At 52.3% G+C, this 16669-nt stretch overlaps 1 protein-coding gene across 11 annotated transcripts in view; it reads right to left on the minus strand.

Moving 5' to 3' along the window:
* Positions 1–311: 311 nt before the first annotated feature.
* PLA2G6 (phospholipase A2 group VI) overlaps positions 312–16669 on the minus strand; it is a 50136-nt gene continuing 33778 nt past the window's right edge. For 9 of the 11 annotated variants that reach the window (XM_029205388.1, XM_029205389.1, XM_029205383.1 and 6 more), the window contains 8 exons: positions 16587–16665; positions 14022–14185; positions 12110–12260; positions 3624–3760; positions 3098–3252; positions 1767–1934; positions 1160–1233; positions 312–1010 (listed from right to left, as the gene is read on the minus strand). In XM_029205388.1, the coding sequence (XP_029061221.1) occupies positions 866–1010; positions 1160–1233; positions 1767–1934; positions 3098–3252; positions 3624–3760; positions 12110–12260; positions 14022–14185; positions 16587–16665 (1073 nt within the window). In that variant the 3' untranslated portion in view covers positions 312–865. Of the gene's footprint in view, positions 1054–1159; positions 1234–1766; positions 1935–3097; positions 3253–3623; positions 3761–12109; positions 12261–14021; positions 14186–16586; positions 16666–16669 lie in introns of those variants that run through there. The other 2 variants (XM_029205386.1, XR_003791104.1) reach the window with 2 other exon arrangements.

Below are 16669 nucleotides of genomic sequence, written 5' to 3' on the forward strand. Positions count from 1 at the left end.
TGGTCACTTGCTGTGTGACAGTGCCCGAGCCCCCTGCCCTCTCTGGGTCTCATCCCCTCCTCTGGCAAGTGGGGCTCTCCCTCGCCCTCCACCGTGGGGCAGGCGGGCCTGGCGGCCACCTCTGCACACCCTCAGGCCCTGATTTGGGGAGGCCTAAAGAGGAGAGGTGTCCCTAGCCCGCGGAGCCTGGGAACCAGAGCTTCCATCCGTCTGCGTGGGCACAGGCAGGTGACAGCCAAGGCTGAAGGTCAAGGCTGAGGGGGGCTGGCGGGGGGGGGGGCACTCACACCACAGTGCACACAACACAGGCAAACCAGAACTGAACCATTTATTTCACAGTTCGGGGCAGTCCCTGGAGCCCCTCCCCAGTCAGAAACCACTTTCTGTCGGGAAGAATAACTTAAGTCACAGGAGTGGCCTTTGAGAGCTGAGGACAGCTCGTGGGTGGGCAGCTGGGGTGCGCGGAGGGGCAAAGTCGAATGGGACACCCCACTCCTAGGTCTTCCCTCCCGATGGGGTGGTGATGGCCCGCTTCTCTGGCTCCACCCCCAGCGGAGAGGGCAGAGGGTAGAAGGGGTCTCTGCAGCTCCAGGGGCCTGGGAAGAGCCTGGGGCCCTCTGGGAGGCCTTAGTGTTTGAGCCACCTTGGGGGTCAGGGAGCAGCCTGAGTGAGGCCTGAGGCTTCCTAAGCTGGAAGGACACAAAGAGCCAGCAGGCGGGGACAGAGCGGGAGAGAGGCCTGAGGACCAGCCTTACGCAGGAAGCCCCGTGCCCCGCTAGGCCGGGGCTGTGGACACAGAGCTGCCTGGGCCTGGCTCTGCCCCGCCTCCCAGCTGGGCCTGGGGACAGCTGGGGGCCCGGCGGCCTCACGGGGAGAGCAGCAGCTGGATGAGCTCCTGGAACTGCTCCCGGTGCTCGTAGATGTAGACCTCAGTCTCCCAGAGGGCGTTGACCAGCACCGTGTCATTGACCTCGTCCAGCATGATGTCTGTCCCCAGCTGGGGACTCAGTCTGTCCGGATCAAGGAGGAGGGGTCACCCCCAGGACACTCGGCCTGGGTAGGGGACAAGGGCTAGGACTTGGGCGGACTCGGGACACACAGCACCTCCTTGGGGAAAGGGAAAGTCCAGGCTGGGGACTGGGGCCAGCAGAGCCCTCACCTGAAGTACTGGATGCCAACCATCTCGCACCAGGCCCGGGCCCGGTCCACGGCCCGCCCGTCCGGATCTGTGCACTGGTGAGAAGCAGCCTCTGTGAGCGTCCAGCACACACCACACACACAGCCCCTGCCTGGGGTCCCCAGGTTCCAGGTTGGCTTAGCCCCCTATCAGCAGAGTGACTTAAGGCAAATCCCCCTTTCTGGGCTGCAGTGACTGTCCCAGCTATGCAGAGGGGCACGGTCTGTGGCTTTGACAGGTGGCTCGGCAGCGTTCAGGGTCAGTGAGCATGGAGGGGCTGAGTGGACAGGCCTCCACCTCCCTGCCCCCTTAGCTTTTGTCCATCTGACATTCTGGGCTTCCACATGGGCTGTGTTTGAAGGAAGAAATCCACAGCTAAAAAATGCTTGAAAATCCCACTGGAGGTGGTCACCGAAGGTCCCTGCCAGCACTGAGACACTATAGGGGAAGGGGAACGCCCCTGCCCCGAGCTGGCTGAGGAGGGTCAACAGAGCCCTGCCATCCCCATGACACCCAGGGTCCCACGGGAAGCCTCATCCTGGGGCTGAGATCCCAAGGGAAGTGGGCCTGGGGAGGGGCCCATACTCACACATTCCACCACCATCTTGCCCAGTTCCTTGGCACCAAAAACAGTCTTGGCCAGTTCCCAGGGGCTGCTGGGACGGAAGACGTCCACACAGGTCACAGGCACCTGCGGGGACCTCCCTGTCCCCAAGGAGACGACAACGGAGAGTTTCTTCACCTTGTTGCCCTGACCCTGTTGGGACAGGACAGGTGAGAGGAGGCCTGCCCCACAGATGGGGGGCACCCAGGGGTAAGAGAGAGGCTCCCTGGGGGCTTGTGAAGAGGAGCACAGGCCTCCTGTGGCAGAAGCACAGCCTGCGCCGCCTCTCTTTTGCTTCGGAACAAGTTCTCCTGCCAGTCTTCTGGGCGACCTTGGCAACCCACCTACCCAGGCTCCCCATGCACTCAGACGAGTGATGTTTGAGCACCCTTCCCCATCCCACAGTCTCACTGATTCCTTCTTCCTCCAGGAAGCCTGCCCTTCCACATGTGGCCCCTAGAGAGCGCTCACCTCCCTGCCGCCTGCGGTTTCATCAGGGGCTTGGTGATGACCGCAGTGACAACTACAGCCAACAAGGATGCGGCACACTCAAGGTCAGGCACTGCTCTAAACACTTCACAGATAAGAGGCCACGGAAGCCTCACGACAGTCCCCAGGCAGGTACTATCAACAGCCCTAGGCAGCGGTTGAGGTGAAGCACGGGCAGAGACAGGCCCCAGACCCAGAGGCCCCCACACCACACTGCTTCTCCTAACCTGAGTGGGCCTTGCCCACCTCTGCACGAAGCTCCTCGGGCTGAGGGCCGCTTCTCTTCCTCACGATCACTGACTCTGCACTGCCCCATGCCCAAAGGCCTCAGCATGGGCTCCCCTCCTCTGTGAGCCCTTTCTGAGCCCTCATGTCTCTCAGCAGGGGTGATGCTCCTGGGCCCCTGCACAGTTCTCTGTCACAGCACCTAAAACACTCGGATGGATGTGTCCTTGTTTATGGACTGTCTCCCCTAAATGTGAGCTCCCCAGGCGTGTGTGTCCAGGCCGGGCAGCGTGGCTAGGCCTGTAAAGCGGCACATACTGGTATGCATGCTGTCCTCCCCACACACAGCAGATGCTGTTAATTGATCATAACACCCTTCACCACCTAGTCCGGACTGGGCCTCAGAATCCCTCTTAGCACAGTGCTTTGGGCAGACACCACCAATCAGGCAGGTTCGAGTGTGACATAAAATTGCTGTTAAGTGCACAAATGAATGAATGCATGAAGAAAAGCCATTTGCTCTCCCAGGAGTCAGCCCAGAGTACAGTCAAGACCACTGTGGGCGGTCAGTTCCAGCCCCTCCAACCCGAGGTGGCTCTCACCTTGCGGATCAAGTCCTGGTTGTACTCATGGATCTCCGTCATGGCGTCCAGCGTGGGGTTGTTGGCCAGCAGCCCGCCATCCAGGAAGCGCCCGCTGGGCCGGAAGTAGGTGGGGGCTGCCCCACTGCTCCGGGCTGCCCGCCACACCAGCTGCTCTGCGGGTGGGGGAGGAGGGGGCCCAGTGGCACAAGAGATGTGCGTTTCCGATCTAAGGGTGTGTGTGTGTATGTGTGCACATGGCACTGTGGGAAGAGGGTGAGGCTGGGGACTCTTCAGAAGCAGGACCGACAGGCCATGCTGTCTGGCCCCGCCATCCTGGTGGAAGGCAGGGTGCAGCCTGCCCGAGGCCTGATGGCTCCCTGGCTCTGCCGACCCTCAGCTGATACCCTTGGGAGGGACGACCAGGGCAGTGGGTGGGATGGTGGTGGGCTGGGGGTGCCTGGCAGCAAGCTTGCGACTCCCACCCACCAACCTGCAGCCTCTCGGGCCAATCACTTCCCACAGATGTATCAAACATGGTTTTAACCTGAGGGTTGAGTTGGAGGCTTTAGGTTAACGTTCTGGCCAATACGAGGCTCCCGTACACACTCTGGAGCCTCATAATTCCGGAAGAGGTGGAGTTCAGCCGGCTGCCGGTCGGACAGTGTCCCTGTCAGCATCACCCTGGAGAGAAACAAGGAGCAGGACACTGAAGCCACTGACCCATCCGCCCTTGACAATCCACCTTTGGGAATTTTTGTCCAAACCACCGACGCACTAATTCTTAAACTCAGCATTCCTACTTCTGGGAACCCATCCTAAGACACTCCCACATGTGCGGGGAGATAGGCACACACTAGGCTATTAATGGCATTAAATCAAACGACTGGAAACAACTAAATGTCCACCAGTGGGACGGTTCATGCTCCGCGGCTCCTCTGCGCAGTGGGGTCTGTGTCGCTGGAGAACGGCTGAGGTATTGCTTCATGCACTGATGGATGGTGAGCGCCAAGATTTATATTTAAGTGGAAAAAGCAAGGTTCAGGACAGTGTGTATAATATGCCACCGTTTATTTAAAAACAAACCCCCAAAGACCCTATGTACCTATTTGCTTGGTCAGAGGGTAACTCTGGAAGGACCCATGTGCAGAACCTGGCAACAGTGAGCTGCCTCTGGGACAGGGGACTGCTTGGGGGCTGCAGCTCCAGGACAGGAGTCGGGGGAGACTTTTCAGCATATCATCTCTGATACCTAATCAGTGTTCTACCATGTGAGTCTAGAACCTATTAAAGAAGACTCCTAACTGTCTCAAGAGACTCAGACATCCTTAAGTACTGAGGGGAGTGTAGACTGACACAGCCCCCTTGGAAACTAATATGTATTCAGACCCTTACAAATGTCCTGGCTCTTTTAAAAAAAATTTATTTTCTTTCTTTGTTTTTGGCTGTGTTGGGTCTTTGTTGCTGCATGAGGGCTTTCTCTATTTGCTGCGAGTGGGGGCTACTCTTCGTTGAGGTGCGCAGGCTTCTCATTGCGGTGGCTTCTCTTGTTCCGGAGCATGGGCTCTAGGCACGTGCGGGCTTCAGTAGTTGTGGCATGCGGGTTCAGTAGTTGTGGCTTGTGGGCTCTAGAGCACAGGCTCAGTAGTTGTGGGACACAGTCCCAGCCGCTCTGTGGCACGTGCGATCTTCCTGGACCAGGGCTCGAACCCGTGTCCCCTGCACTGGCAGGCAGATTCTTAACCACTACGCTACCAGGGAAGACCTGTCCTGGCTCTTTGATCTGGGAATTCCGTTTTGGAAAGTCCAGCCTAAGGGAATAATCTTGGTTACAATGAAAGCTTTTTGTTTAAGGCTATTCATGCACTGTAATTTATTACAGTGAAAAGTGAATGCTCTACATGGAAATAATAGGAGGGAGTGCCTAAACAATGGAATGTTTTGCAGCCATTTCAAATTACACTAGCAAGGAGTTGAGACTAACACAGAAAGGTGTTTGTTACATGAAAAATATAAAGAAAAGGGAACAAAAACTACGCATGGGAAAAAAAGATTAGTTTTCCACCTCTGAGAATCTTGTGGAAAGGTTATTTGAACATACCTCTCAATGAACAAAAAACTAAATGCTGGAAAAAAAATTTTTTTTGATCTCCAAAGCACAGAAGGGGCTTCCCTGGTGGCACAGTGGTTGAGAGTCTGCCTGCCGATGCAGGGGACGCGGGTTCGTGCCCCGATCCGGGAAGATCCCACATGCCGTGGAGCGGCTGGGCCCGTGAGCCGTGGCCGCTGAGCCTGCGCGTCCAGAGCCTGTGCTCCGCAACGGGAGAGGCCACAGCAGTGAGAGGCCCGCGTACCGCAAAAAAAAATTTTTAAAAAGCACAGAAGATTGGGTGATTGGGATTGACATGTATACAGTGATGTGTATAAAATTGATGACTAATAAGAATGTGCTGTATAAAAAAATAAATAAAATTCAAAAAAAAAGAGCACAGAAGATCTGATAAGATAGAAAGGAAAGATGAGGGTAAACTCTGAGGATAAGCAAGAACTCACAGAGGTAAATGGAGCACAGACACATCTCTGACCTGAAGGCAGACACCAAACTATCAATTTGAACTTCCATACTGATGGCCTCATGGGGCCAGAGGGACAGAAGTCAAAGCCCAGGGTTCACTGAAAGTTAGGGATCTAATGGGAGACCCTCCCCACATTAGGTTGTAATCCCAAAGGGCTACCCTCTTGGATAAGGGTAAACCAGAAATAAACCTGCCCCTTTCCCACGCCTGGAGGCTGTGAGTAAAGTTGGCTGGCATTAAACAAAGAAAGGAGGAAAAAAAAAAGTCCCTGAAAATGTATAACCACAAACTAACCCTCCTGCAGATCTGTAGTCTAAATTCTCATCACTTGGGGGGAAGTTCCAAAACCTTCATGCCAAGAATTTAGTTACAGTGACCCTAGATGCTACTGTACATGGGTACCTGGAAGATACAACATAAGACACTCTGGAGAAGATACCCTCATTCTAGGCTTCACAGAATCTGCACATATTTCTCAACACTAAGGAATACCACACAGTTCCAAAAAAGGTGGGGAGGGGGACGTCAAGAAATAAAACACCATGAATAAAAATAAGCATAAACAACACAAACAGCAAAACATACCTACATAGACAGCAGTTATTTGAATCCTCAAACAAAGACTGTAAAACAGCTATGCTTGGGACTTCCCTGGTGGCACAGTGGTTAAGAATCCGCCTGCCAATGCAGGGGACACGGGTTTGAGCCCTGGTCCAGGAAGATCCCACATGCTGTGGAGCAATTAAGCCCATGCACCACAACTACTGAGCCTGCGCTCTAGAGCCTGCGAACCACAGCTACTGAGCCCGCGTGCCACAACTACTGAAGCCTGTGTGCCTAGAGCCCGTGATCCACAACAAGAGAAGCCACCGCAATGAGAAGCCCATGCACTGCAATGAAGAGTAGCCCCTGCTCGCAGCAACTAGAGAACGCCCATGTGCAGCAATGAAGACCCAATGCAGCCAAAAATAAAATAAAATTATAAAAAAAAAAACCCAGCTATGCTTACAATGTTGAAAGACATCAAACACAAGCTTGATAATATTTTCAGGGAATAGAAAACTATAAGTAATGACCTAGAAGATCTGAAGAAAAAACAAAGAGTACTTCCAGAAATTTAAATAAATAAATAAATAAAAATTCAATGAATAGGTTAAATGGAAAATCAGATAAAGTTAAAGAGAGAATTAGTGAATTGGAAAATAGGTAAGAAGAAATTATCCAGAATGCAACGCAGAGAGATAAAATGAAAGAATATACAGGAGAAGTTAAAAGACATGAAAAACAGAAAAGCTCTAACATTTTCAACTGGAGTTCCAGAAGGAGAGGCAAGAGAAAATTAGGCAGAGGCAAGGTTGAACTGATAATGACTCAGGCTTCCAGAACTGAAGAAAGACATGAATCCAAAGATTTAAGAAGGCCAACAAATCCCATGCAGGATAAATTAGAAGGAATTCATAACTAGATATATCTTAGTGCAGCTGTAGAGCACCAAAAACAAATAAACCCACACATAAATAAAAGCAGCCAGAGGAAAAAAGACTACTTACTTTCAAAGGAGTAAGAGTTAAATTGAAATTGACTGCAAGTGTAACAGTGGATGCCAAAAGGTATAGAATGATATCTTTCTTGTTCTACAAGAAAATCACCAGCCTAGAATTCTATACTCAACAAGAATAAGAGAGAAATAAAAGAATGTTCAACTGATAAGGGTGAAATACAACTAGTTTCAAATGATGAGAGTGAAATAAACCTATTTTCAAACAACTCTGCTAGTGGAGAATTCACTACCAGCAGACCATCTCTATGGGAAAGGCAAAAGAAGGTACTTTAGGCAGGAGGAAGGTGGTCACAGGAAAGACTGTAAAGCAAAGAAGTGATACACATGTATACATACACACACACATATGCATACTCATACACACACACACATACATGAGCTGGAGCCAGCTCATACTGGCTCGTGAGAACCTATTGCTAAATCTCATGAGCTGGTTGTTAAACTGTTGGTAGCTTGAAATCAGCCACGGTCAGGGTATTTACGCCATGGGAATTGGCAAACACTAAAAACCAGGGTTTTATCCCCCTAGAGATCTGGTTTCCCAGCTCACCACTAGATAAATATAAATAAACATCAACTTCAAAAAACAATATCTTGTGAGGTTTTAAAAAAACAAGATAGATTTAAAATTCAGAAAAGTAATTATTGGGTTGGCCAAAAAGTTCATTTGGGTTTTCCCATAAGATGGCATGGACCTAGAGACTGTCATACAAGTGAAGTAACTCAGAAAGAGGAAAACAAATAACGTATATTAACGCATATATGTGGAATCTAGAAAAATGATACAGAAGAACTGGTTTGCAAAGCAGAATATAGATACAGATGTAGAGAACAAATGTAGGTACACCAAGGGGGGAAAGTGGGGGGTGGGTGGTGGTGGTGGGATGAACTGGGAGATTGGGATTGACATGTATATACTGATATGTATAAAATGGATAACTAATAAGAACCTGCAGTATAAAAAATAAATAAAATAAAATTCAAAAAAAAAAAAGAATGATTTGTGCCATCCAAATTCTTCTGCAATTTTCTTTAAAAAAAAAATCCTTGATTATCTGAGGGGGGATAATGGTATCAATTAAATTTAGACTTCTATAATATGCACTAAAAAAAAAGACAACAGAAATGAGTGCATAAATTTCAAACTATTGGGTTGGGGGTGGAATGTAATGATTAAAACTATTCAGTAAATCCAAAAGAAGGCAAGAAACACGGAACAAAATAGGATAGCATGGGTCGTCTCCCAAATATGAGTAATTATGTAAGTATAAACGGACCAGCCACATAAACTATTAGATTAACGATATGAGGGCTCTGACAGCCAAACAAATCAGCTGAAACAGACCTAACTAATTAAATAACCTAAATAAATATATTACTATGCAATAAAAATCTATAAATACACTAAATGCACAGATCAGATAAAGAACAAGTCCAACTATAGGCTATTTACAAGAGAGACATGTAAAACATAGGGATCAAGAAGGCTGAATTAAAGCACGAGCACAGACACACCACATGCAGATATAACCAACGATAATAGCAGACAAAGTCAAGGCAAAAAGTATTCTGAGAGGGCTTCCCTGGTGGCGCAGTGGTTGAGAGTCCGCCTGCCGATGCAGGGGACACGGGTTCGTGCCCCTGTCCGGGAAGATTCCACGTGCCGCAGAGCGGCTGGGCCCGTAAGCCATGGCCGCTGAGCCTGCGTGTCCAGCGCCTGTGCTCCGCAACGGGAGAGGCCACAACAGTGAGAGGCCCGTGTAAAAAAAAAAAAAAAAAAAAAAAAGAAGAATAAAAATAACAGGTGTGTAAGACTGCTATAGATAAAATTATAAAACTGTACTGACAAACTTTCAACAAATGGAATGTTTTGCTATGTTCCCTAATTGGAAGACTTGGTGTTTTAAGATGTCAATTCTCCCCTAAATAAGCTCACAAAAAACTCCTATATATATAATAGATAAACAACAAGGTCCTACTGTATAGCACAAGGAACTATATTCAATATCCTATAATAAATCGTAATGGAAAAGAATATGAAAAACAATACATGTGTGTGTGTATAACTGAATCACTTTGCTGTACACCAGAAACACAATATTGTAAATCAAGTATACTTCAATAAGAAAAAAATAAAGCATACAGATTCAATATAATCACAATCAAATCCCAACAGGATTTGCTTTTCTGTAGAATCTGACAGTCTGATTCTACAATTTCTATGGAAGCGCAAATAGCAACAAGTAACCCACATCTTATACGGCACTTCTACGTGCTAGGTGCTTTTTACGTGCTTTATAAACACAACTTTTTTACTTCTCATGTAAGCCCCAGGAAGCAGGCAGTATATTATTCCCATTTTCGAGAAAAGGAAACTTCAGGGTACATGCTCTTAACTACTTCTCTAAAGGGCCTCCAACAGTAGTCCTGAAGAAGGACAAGGTGGGGAGCCCTGCTATAAACTTGCTATAAACACTGCAGAATAAGGGCTCCGTGGTCAAAAACAGACCCAAGAAGGACCTGGACCCACTGCAGAGGAAGCAAGACCTGCGATGTGGAGGGAAAGACAGACTTTTCACAGATGAGGCTGGGGAAACTGGTTATTCGTGGGGAAAACAGGAAATTGGATTTCTCCTGATACAAAAATCAACTCCAGGTTGATAAAAGACCTAAACGTGATAGGCAGATCGAGGGAGCTTCCCGACCTGAGACCCAGGAAAGCAGCTCCATGCCTCCAGTTAAGGAAGGGTTATTGAATGGATATAAAAAGCACAAATCATAATAAGGAAAACATTTCTAAATTCTGCTGCATTAAGAACATCTGCTCGGGCTTCCCTGGTGGCGCAGTGGTTGAGAGTCTGCCTGCCGATGCGGGGGACGCGGGTTCGTGCCCCGGTCCGGGAAGATCCCACATGCCGCGGAGCGGCTGGGCCCGTGAGCCATGGCCGCTGAGCCTGCGTGACCGGAGCCTGTGCTCCGCAACGAGAGAGGCCACAGCAGTGAGAGGCCCGTGTACCGGAAAAAAAACAAAAAAACAAAAAAACATCTGCTCATCAACAAAACACCGTAAGGAGAGTGAAAAGACAAGCCTAGAGTGGGAGAAGAGATCCATCAAAGGACTAGTTTTCAAAATATAAAAAAGAGAATTAAGAAGCCTCATAACCCCCAACACACAACCCAATTTTGCCCAAAATGGGTAAAACACTTGAATAGGAACTTTATAGAAGAGGAAATCCAGACGGTCTCTAAACATATGAAAAGGTGTTCAACCCCACTAGTAATGAGGAAGATGAAAATTCCAATCAACAGAGACAGTATCTTTCACCCCAGATTTATAAAGACAAAAACGTTATAAAGCTAAATTTGTTTGGCAATAACCAATGTTAGCAAGAATGCAGAGTGCCAGGAACTCTCAAACATGGCTAATGGGAGTGGAAATAGAAACCACCACTTTGGAAAACAGCTGGGCAGAATCTAAGGGTTGAGGCCAAGCAGACTTGGCAGCTCTGCTCCTAGGCATGTGCCCCACGGGGTCTTCTGATAAGTCCCAAGATGTCCACTGCAGACTCAAGAGGCCCAAACGGAACAACCCAAGTGCCCGTTGAAGGTATCTGGAGAAATAAACCGTGGGGGCATAGTCATATGAGCCGTGAGAATGAATGAAGCACAGCTTCACCCAACAGTAGGGACCATGCTGACAAATGCGGCATTGACAGAAGGAAGGATAACACACAAAAGGATTCCGTCCAAGCCCAGAGACAGGCAGGACCGAACCGTGCTCAGGGCTGCATTCAGGTGCCGAAACTAGACAGAAAGTCCAGGAAATCCGGGTCACGGGAGAATGGTTACCTCCGTGGGAGGTGGAGGGGAAGCAGGAGCTATGATGGGGGCTGGCACACACTCAAGGGGCTTTTGGACTTGGCTGGTGGTCATATGTGGGTGTCTTTTAGAATTATTCATGGAACTGTTTAATGTCCTTTTCTAAATGTATGTTCTATTTCACCATAGAAAAGAAAAAAAATGTCTAGGATAAAATATACAAAAAATGTTTTTCAAAACATTAACTTTTGGTTAATAAATCATGGATATTTTCCTCTTCTTTTTACTTTCCAAAACTTCCAGATTTTCTTAAAAGACTATGTGTTGTTATTAAATGGAAAAAAAAAAAAAAAGCTTTACTATGAAAAGAAATCCTCCCAACTCTCCAGGGCTCGCTCACACCTCACTTCCTCCAGGAAGCCCTCCCTGACCACCTTGTTCTCAGTCCTTTCTCCCCCTTGCTTCCACGGATAGTCAGTTGCTGAACACTTTTCAGGGGTCTGCTCTGGGGCAGGCACTGTGCTAGACACTGGGGCAACGGAAAAACAAGGCAGTCACATTCCTGCTTCACGGAGCTCACAGTCTGGCAGGCGAGCCAGGCGTTAGGCAGACAATAATGTAATTCCAGGATGGGAAATAAATACTACAAAGAAGCGAGGTGCTGAAGGTTCTTCTGGGACCTCTTAATAAGTACATGCTGCCTTGCGTGGCTGCCATTTTTTTAGGTCACTTATCTCCTAACCAGATCGTAAGCCTTCCCACCTGATGGTTGCATCACCCCATCACACACACACACAGGCAGTGCCGGGGGCAGAGCTGTGCTCAGCAAGTGTGTGTGTGAGGGACGAGAACCGACCCCCTTTGAGCCAGGGATGTGCTGTTTGGGTGGAAAAACATCAGACATGGGTCGAGGGTGTTCTGTACCTGTGTTCCCCAGCCGACCACCCCGCCCCCCGCCCCGCATTCAGCTTTAATCAGACCAGGGCAGGGAGCCCTCTGCTCCCAGGAAGAGCCGACGGGGTGCATGGCTGGGGCCAAAGCCGCTGTGCTCCCGAAAAGGAGGAGAAGGAGGCTTACTTGGGTTTCTTGACATCCGTCATCTTGGTGTGCTCTCCAAACTCCCGCTTCAGGAACTCCTCCAGGGGCCCTGACTCGTAGGGCCGAGAGCCCTGGAACACCTCATCCTTCATGCGAAAGTACACACCACGCATGTAGGCCATGGACTTGCCTAGGAACAAGGGGGTCGGAGGTGGGGAGAGATGCGAGGGCTGCCCTGACAGGGGGCCTGAGCACAGGAACCAGCGGGGTGCGGGGGGCTGATTTACCAAAGCACCAACCAAGCTGGGGCTCCTGGGACCATCCTCGCAACTTCCCCCACAGGCAGAAACCCCCTTCAGCAGCCCCAAGGCTCGGCACTTAATCTTGTACTCGTAATTTGTATGTTTTCTTTAAAGAAGGGGTCCTGAACGTGTAAAAGCTTATAAATCTAGATCCACCCCATTTGCCATGGAGTAGAAAGACCAGCCCTGTCCCGCGAGAACAGACAGCTTCCAAGGGGCAGGTTGCACCTCACAGTACAGAGAAGCTGCCCAGCACGCCTCAGCCGGCCCAGGGGTGTGCAAGTGGCGGGCTGCGGAGGGGAGGGCTTCTGCCCGCAGGAGAGGTTGAACTAGGCGTCTTCTCAGATCCCTTCCATAGCCCCCGGGCGCCTGAAGGACCCTGCATGGGGGATAAATGTCCCCTGAAGAAGGAAGTGACCCTTTCTGGAGGAGAAACTAGAACCTCCGCCCACTCTGCTCCACACCCAGATCTCATGCCCAGCTGGGCGGAAGCCAGCCCTGAGCTGGCCCTTCTCTCAGGGAAGAACAGAGAGGGGACACGGGGCCCCAGAGGCCAGGGGACAGAAGTCCCAGCAGCTTTGCCGACATAATCCTCCTCCTCTCAGGGCCCCACGGGACGCTGCTCTAGGTCACCTCCTGGGCTGGCTGTGCCCCATGTCCCTCCCACGCACACCCTGGGCTGCCGGGCCATGGCCTCCTCACACTGGGAACACCCGGATGCCTATGCCTCCCCCATGGGACCCGGGGCTCCTTGAGGTGGGGCGTGCACCTGACTCAGCCCTGCACGCCTAGCACCCAGCACAGGCCTGGCCCGAAGGCCTTGATGTCCTGGAGGGGGAGGGTCCTCTCCTGGTGCCTTCAGATCTGCAGGACGAGTTGGAGGGCATGGAACCCAACCCAGGCAGGGATCCCCAGTCAGGGATGCTGAGACAATTCCCGCCGGGCGGTAGCTCGTTCAGAGGGGACCCCCCACATGCAGCATCACGCAGCCCAGACAGCTCCATAAAGGAGACACTGCTCGAGCCGAGACAAGGCCTACCCGGAAGTCTGTCCAGTAAGCAAAATGCCCCGTCACCTCTGGGAAATTGTAGTGACAGCAAACTGCGTGGGTTGTGTGTGTCGCTGGGGAGTGCTGGGATGGGCGTCCTTGGGACTCCTAGCCCCAGCAAGCCCTCCAGTGGGCCGTGTGACTTTGGGTCACCTCTCCCCCCAGGGCCTCCATTACCCTGTGTGGGTAAAATGAAGTGTGCAGACTAGGGCCCTGGCATTTGTGACCCCACCGAGTCACACTCCTCATTCCTGAGGCCACCAACTCCACCCACCCTCAGAATGCTTCTCGTTTCCAGCAGTTCTGAGGCCCTTCTGTGTCTGCCTGGCAGGGGCATGGCAGCCGGTATAAAAATGCTCCCAACGCTGAGTGAAACCAGCTCTGTCCTCTGTGGCTGGGTGGGCATCACCCTAGCCCACCCCCCAGCCCTTCCTCCTTCCAGCCTCGGACCCCAACACCCCAGCCACCCCCCGAAGGGCCTATGGGCCCTCCCCTCCCCCATGACATTCTCCGCAAAGCTCGGAGAACAAACTCAGCCCCATTTGAGGGCAGGTCTCAGCCCCAACCCGTCCTGCCTCAGCACCCCAGGGGCTGCCCTCACTGTGCAGGATGGCCAGGGCCAGGATGCCCCCCGTGCTGGTCCCCGCCACCCAGTCAAAGAGGTCCTTGGTGGCGATGCCCGAGGCCTTCTCAATGGCAATGAGGAGCTGGATGATGATGAGGCCTTTCACGCCCCCTCCGTCCAGGCAGAGCAGGTGGTCGCGGCTGTGGTGGGGACAGCAGTGGGAGAAAAGAGGGTCCCATTACAGCCGGCACTTTGCATGCCGTGTCCCTGAGCACCTGCCCCGTGGTAGCCACTTGAGCGCGTGGAGACCAAGCCCTGCAGAGCTCGTGTGCTACCGGGGCTTTGGGGAGGCCGTAGCGAAGTCAGTACAGGAATAAATACAGTACTTCAGGAGGCGAAAGATGCAATAGAGAGACAGACACAGGAAGGTGAGGGCAGCAGGGGGCAGGGAAGACTTCCCTGGCCATGTGCCACCTCGGCAGACGCCTGGGTCTGTCTCCCACACTTTGAACAGGGGCTCCCCAAGGCCACTTGGTTTTGGTCAGATCCAGATCCCCAGTCCCAGACCTGACCCGAAGCAGGTGCCTGATAAAAGTCTGTTTGAATTAAACAAGGCTGGGGGAAGGGCTGCTCTCCTGCGGCCACAAGGAATGGGCGTCCAAGAAGGTCGGGCCCCTCCAGCCAGGTGGGAGCAGCACGGAGGAAGGACCGTCTGTGCGTCAGGAGCCATAAGGAGCTTCCACCAGCATGAACTCACTTAAATGCTCCAAACCCCTTCCAGGTGGATACTCCCTGTCACCCTGTGCACACCTGTGAGGACACGAAGCTCGGAGTCACACAGGTGGATCTGGACCGGGGTCTGTGGACTCCCGCATCACACACTCTCCAACACATCCTGACCCGTCTCCCTACGGCCTGCCACGCCCAGCCCCTGCCCCGGGGAAGAAGGCCTCTATTGTCTGTGCTCAGACCTGGAACCTTCCTTCCGCCTCCTCCTCTTCTTTCTATCCCAGCTTAAATGTCACCACTGAGAGAAGCCTGCCCGATGCCATCAGGACGCTCCCGCTCAGCCCGCCCCTGCCCCACCCACTTCTGTGGTGCAGAGCCCTTCTCGCTTCCATCCGCAATTGCTTTTGGTCACTTGTTTGCTGCCTTTCTTCCCCCCATGAGGGCAAGGCCCGGCTCTGCGGGCGGGAGGCGTCCCACGGACACACAGCTGGTAGATGAAGGAGCCTGCGCCGCCCGCCTGTGGGGTCCCTCGTCTTTTCCTGGACAAGCTGCCCAGCCCTGCAGCAAGCCCAGAGCGTGTCAGAGGAGGCGGTGCTGTCGCCGGAGGCCTGCAGGGCCCCTGGCCAGGGAGGCTGGAGCAAAGAGGCAAGAGACCTTTCTGAAGATGTGGGGCTGGCAATGGAGGGAGCAGGGCTGAGCTGTGTGGCGCAGAGACCTGCGTGGGGAGGTCCTCACACACCTGCGTGGGGAGGTCCTCACAGGGGTATCCTGACTCTTGTCTCAGCCCCACCTCTAGGGAGGGCGCTCAGGCTTGTGCAGACTCCCCAGTCCTGCTGGAGAATCTGCTGCCTCCTTCCTCTTACCGGCGGGGACCTGTCAGTCCTCCCTCTGGTACCCTGCTTGGCCCCTGTGCAGGTGTGTGTGTGGGAGGGGGGGCGCAGTGGGAGGGAAGGGGGAGACGGCCAACAGGGCAGGTGCACCCTCAGGGCACATGGCACAGGGTGGCCGAGGAAACGAGTGGGCTACAGCAAGGGGAAGCCGAGCCTTCTGACGAGGAGAGGCCCAGCCACCGATGTGGCTGCCTGGTCCTGGGAGCTGCTTCTGGGAGAAGAGCTTTCCCTGCAGGGGAGGGCACCAGGGGTGCAGCCAGGAGAGAGCCTGCAGGAGCAGAAAGGGCATGGACTCGGAAGCCCTGGGCTGAGTCTGCTCGACCTTAAACAAGTCACTTAACCTCAGGTTCTGCATTTGCAAAACAAGGTTACTAATGCCTCCCTAGGAAGGCTGTGAGGAGCACAGGATAGTAAAAAACAGAGAACAAATAAACCACCTCCAGCATTACAGGGAAGGGTGGAGAGAGCACAGCTGACAGGAAACACGTTTGTCCTGGTAACTCGCTGAGCTGGTGGGCACTGATTCTGACAACCACTGTCACCAGGGACTGTCCTCAGGGACAGGGCTTGGGTTTCTTCCCTTTGTGCCCATCACCCCAGCCTGCCTCCTAGAATGGGCCTGGGTATACGGCAGATACTTGGGGAACCAACCCACCCACTAGCTCTTGGAGGGAGGCAGGGTCAGCATCAAGGCAGCTGAGGGCTCCCTCCAGAGGAGAGCTGGGCCATCTCCCCCGACAATCCATGACAGGGTCGGAGAGAGAAGGGACAGGGCCGCAGCCAGCTCCACTGTGTGGCCCGGAGTCGGCACAGTGATTGACGGAGAAGCAGGCCCAGCCTCCCTAAAGACTCAGTCTCTTTGCTGTGAACTACAGAGAGTGCGAGCTACCCTGCAGAGCCAGATACAGACTAGAAAAAGTCCCACACCTGCTGCATGGCACCCAGCAGAGGCCCTGCCCATGAGCCTGCCCCCGACACTTACGTCCGCTTCTCGTCCCTCATGGAGCTCAGGATGAACGCCGGCTTCCGGGCCCGGGAGATGTGCATGAGGTCCTGCAGTTCTGT

The sequence above is a fragment of the Monodon monoceros genome, unplaced genomic scaffold (assembly GCF_005190385.1).
Source record: "Monodon monoceros isolate NGI ecotype Baffin Bay Population unplaced genomic scaffold, NGI_Narwhal_1 Super_Scaffold_6, whole genome shotgun sequence".
NCBI lineage: Eukaryota > Metazoa > Chordata > Mammalia > Artiodactyla > Monodontidae > Monodon > Monodon monoceros.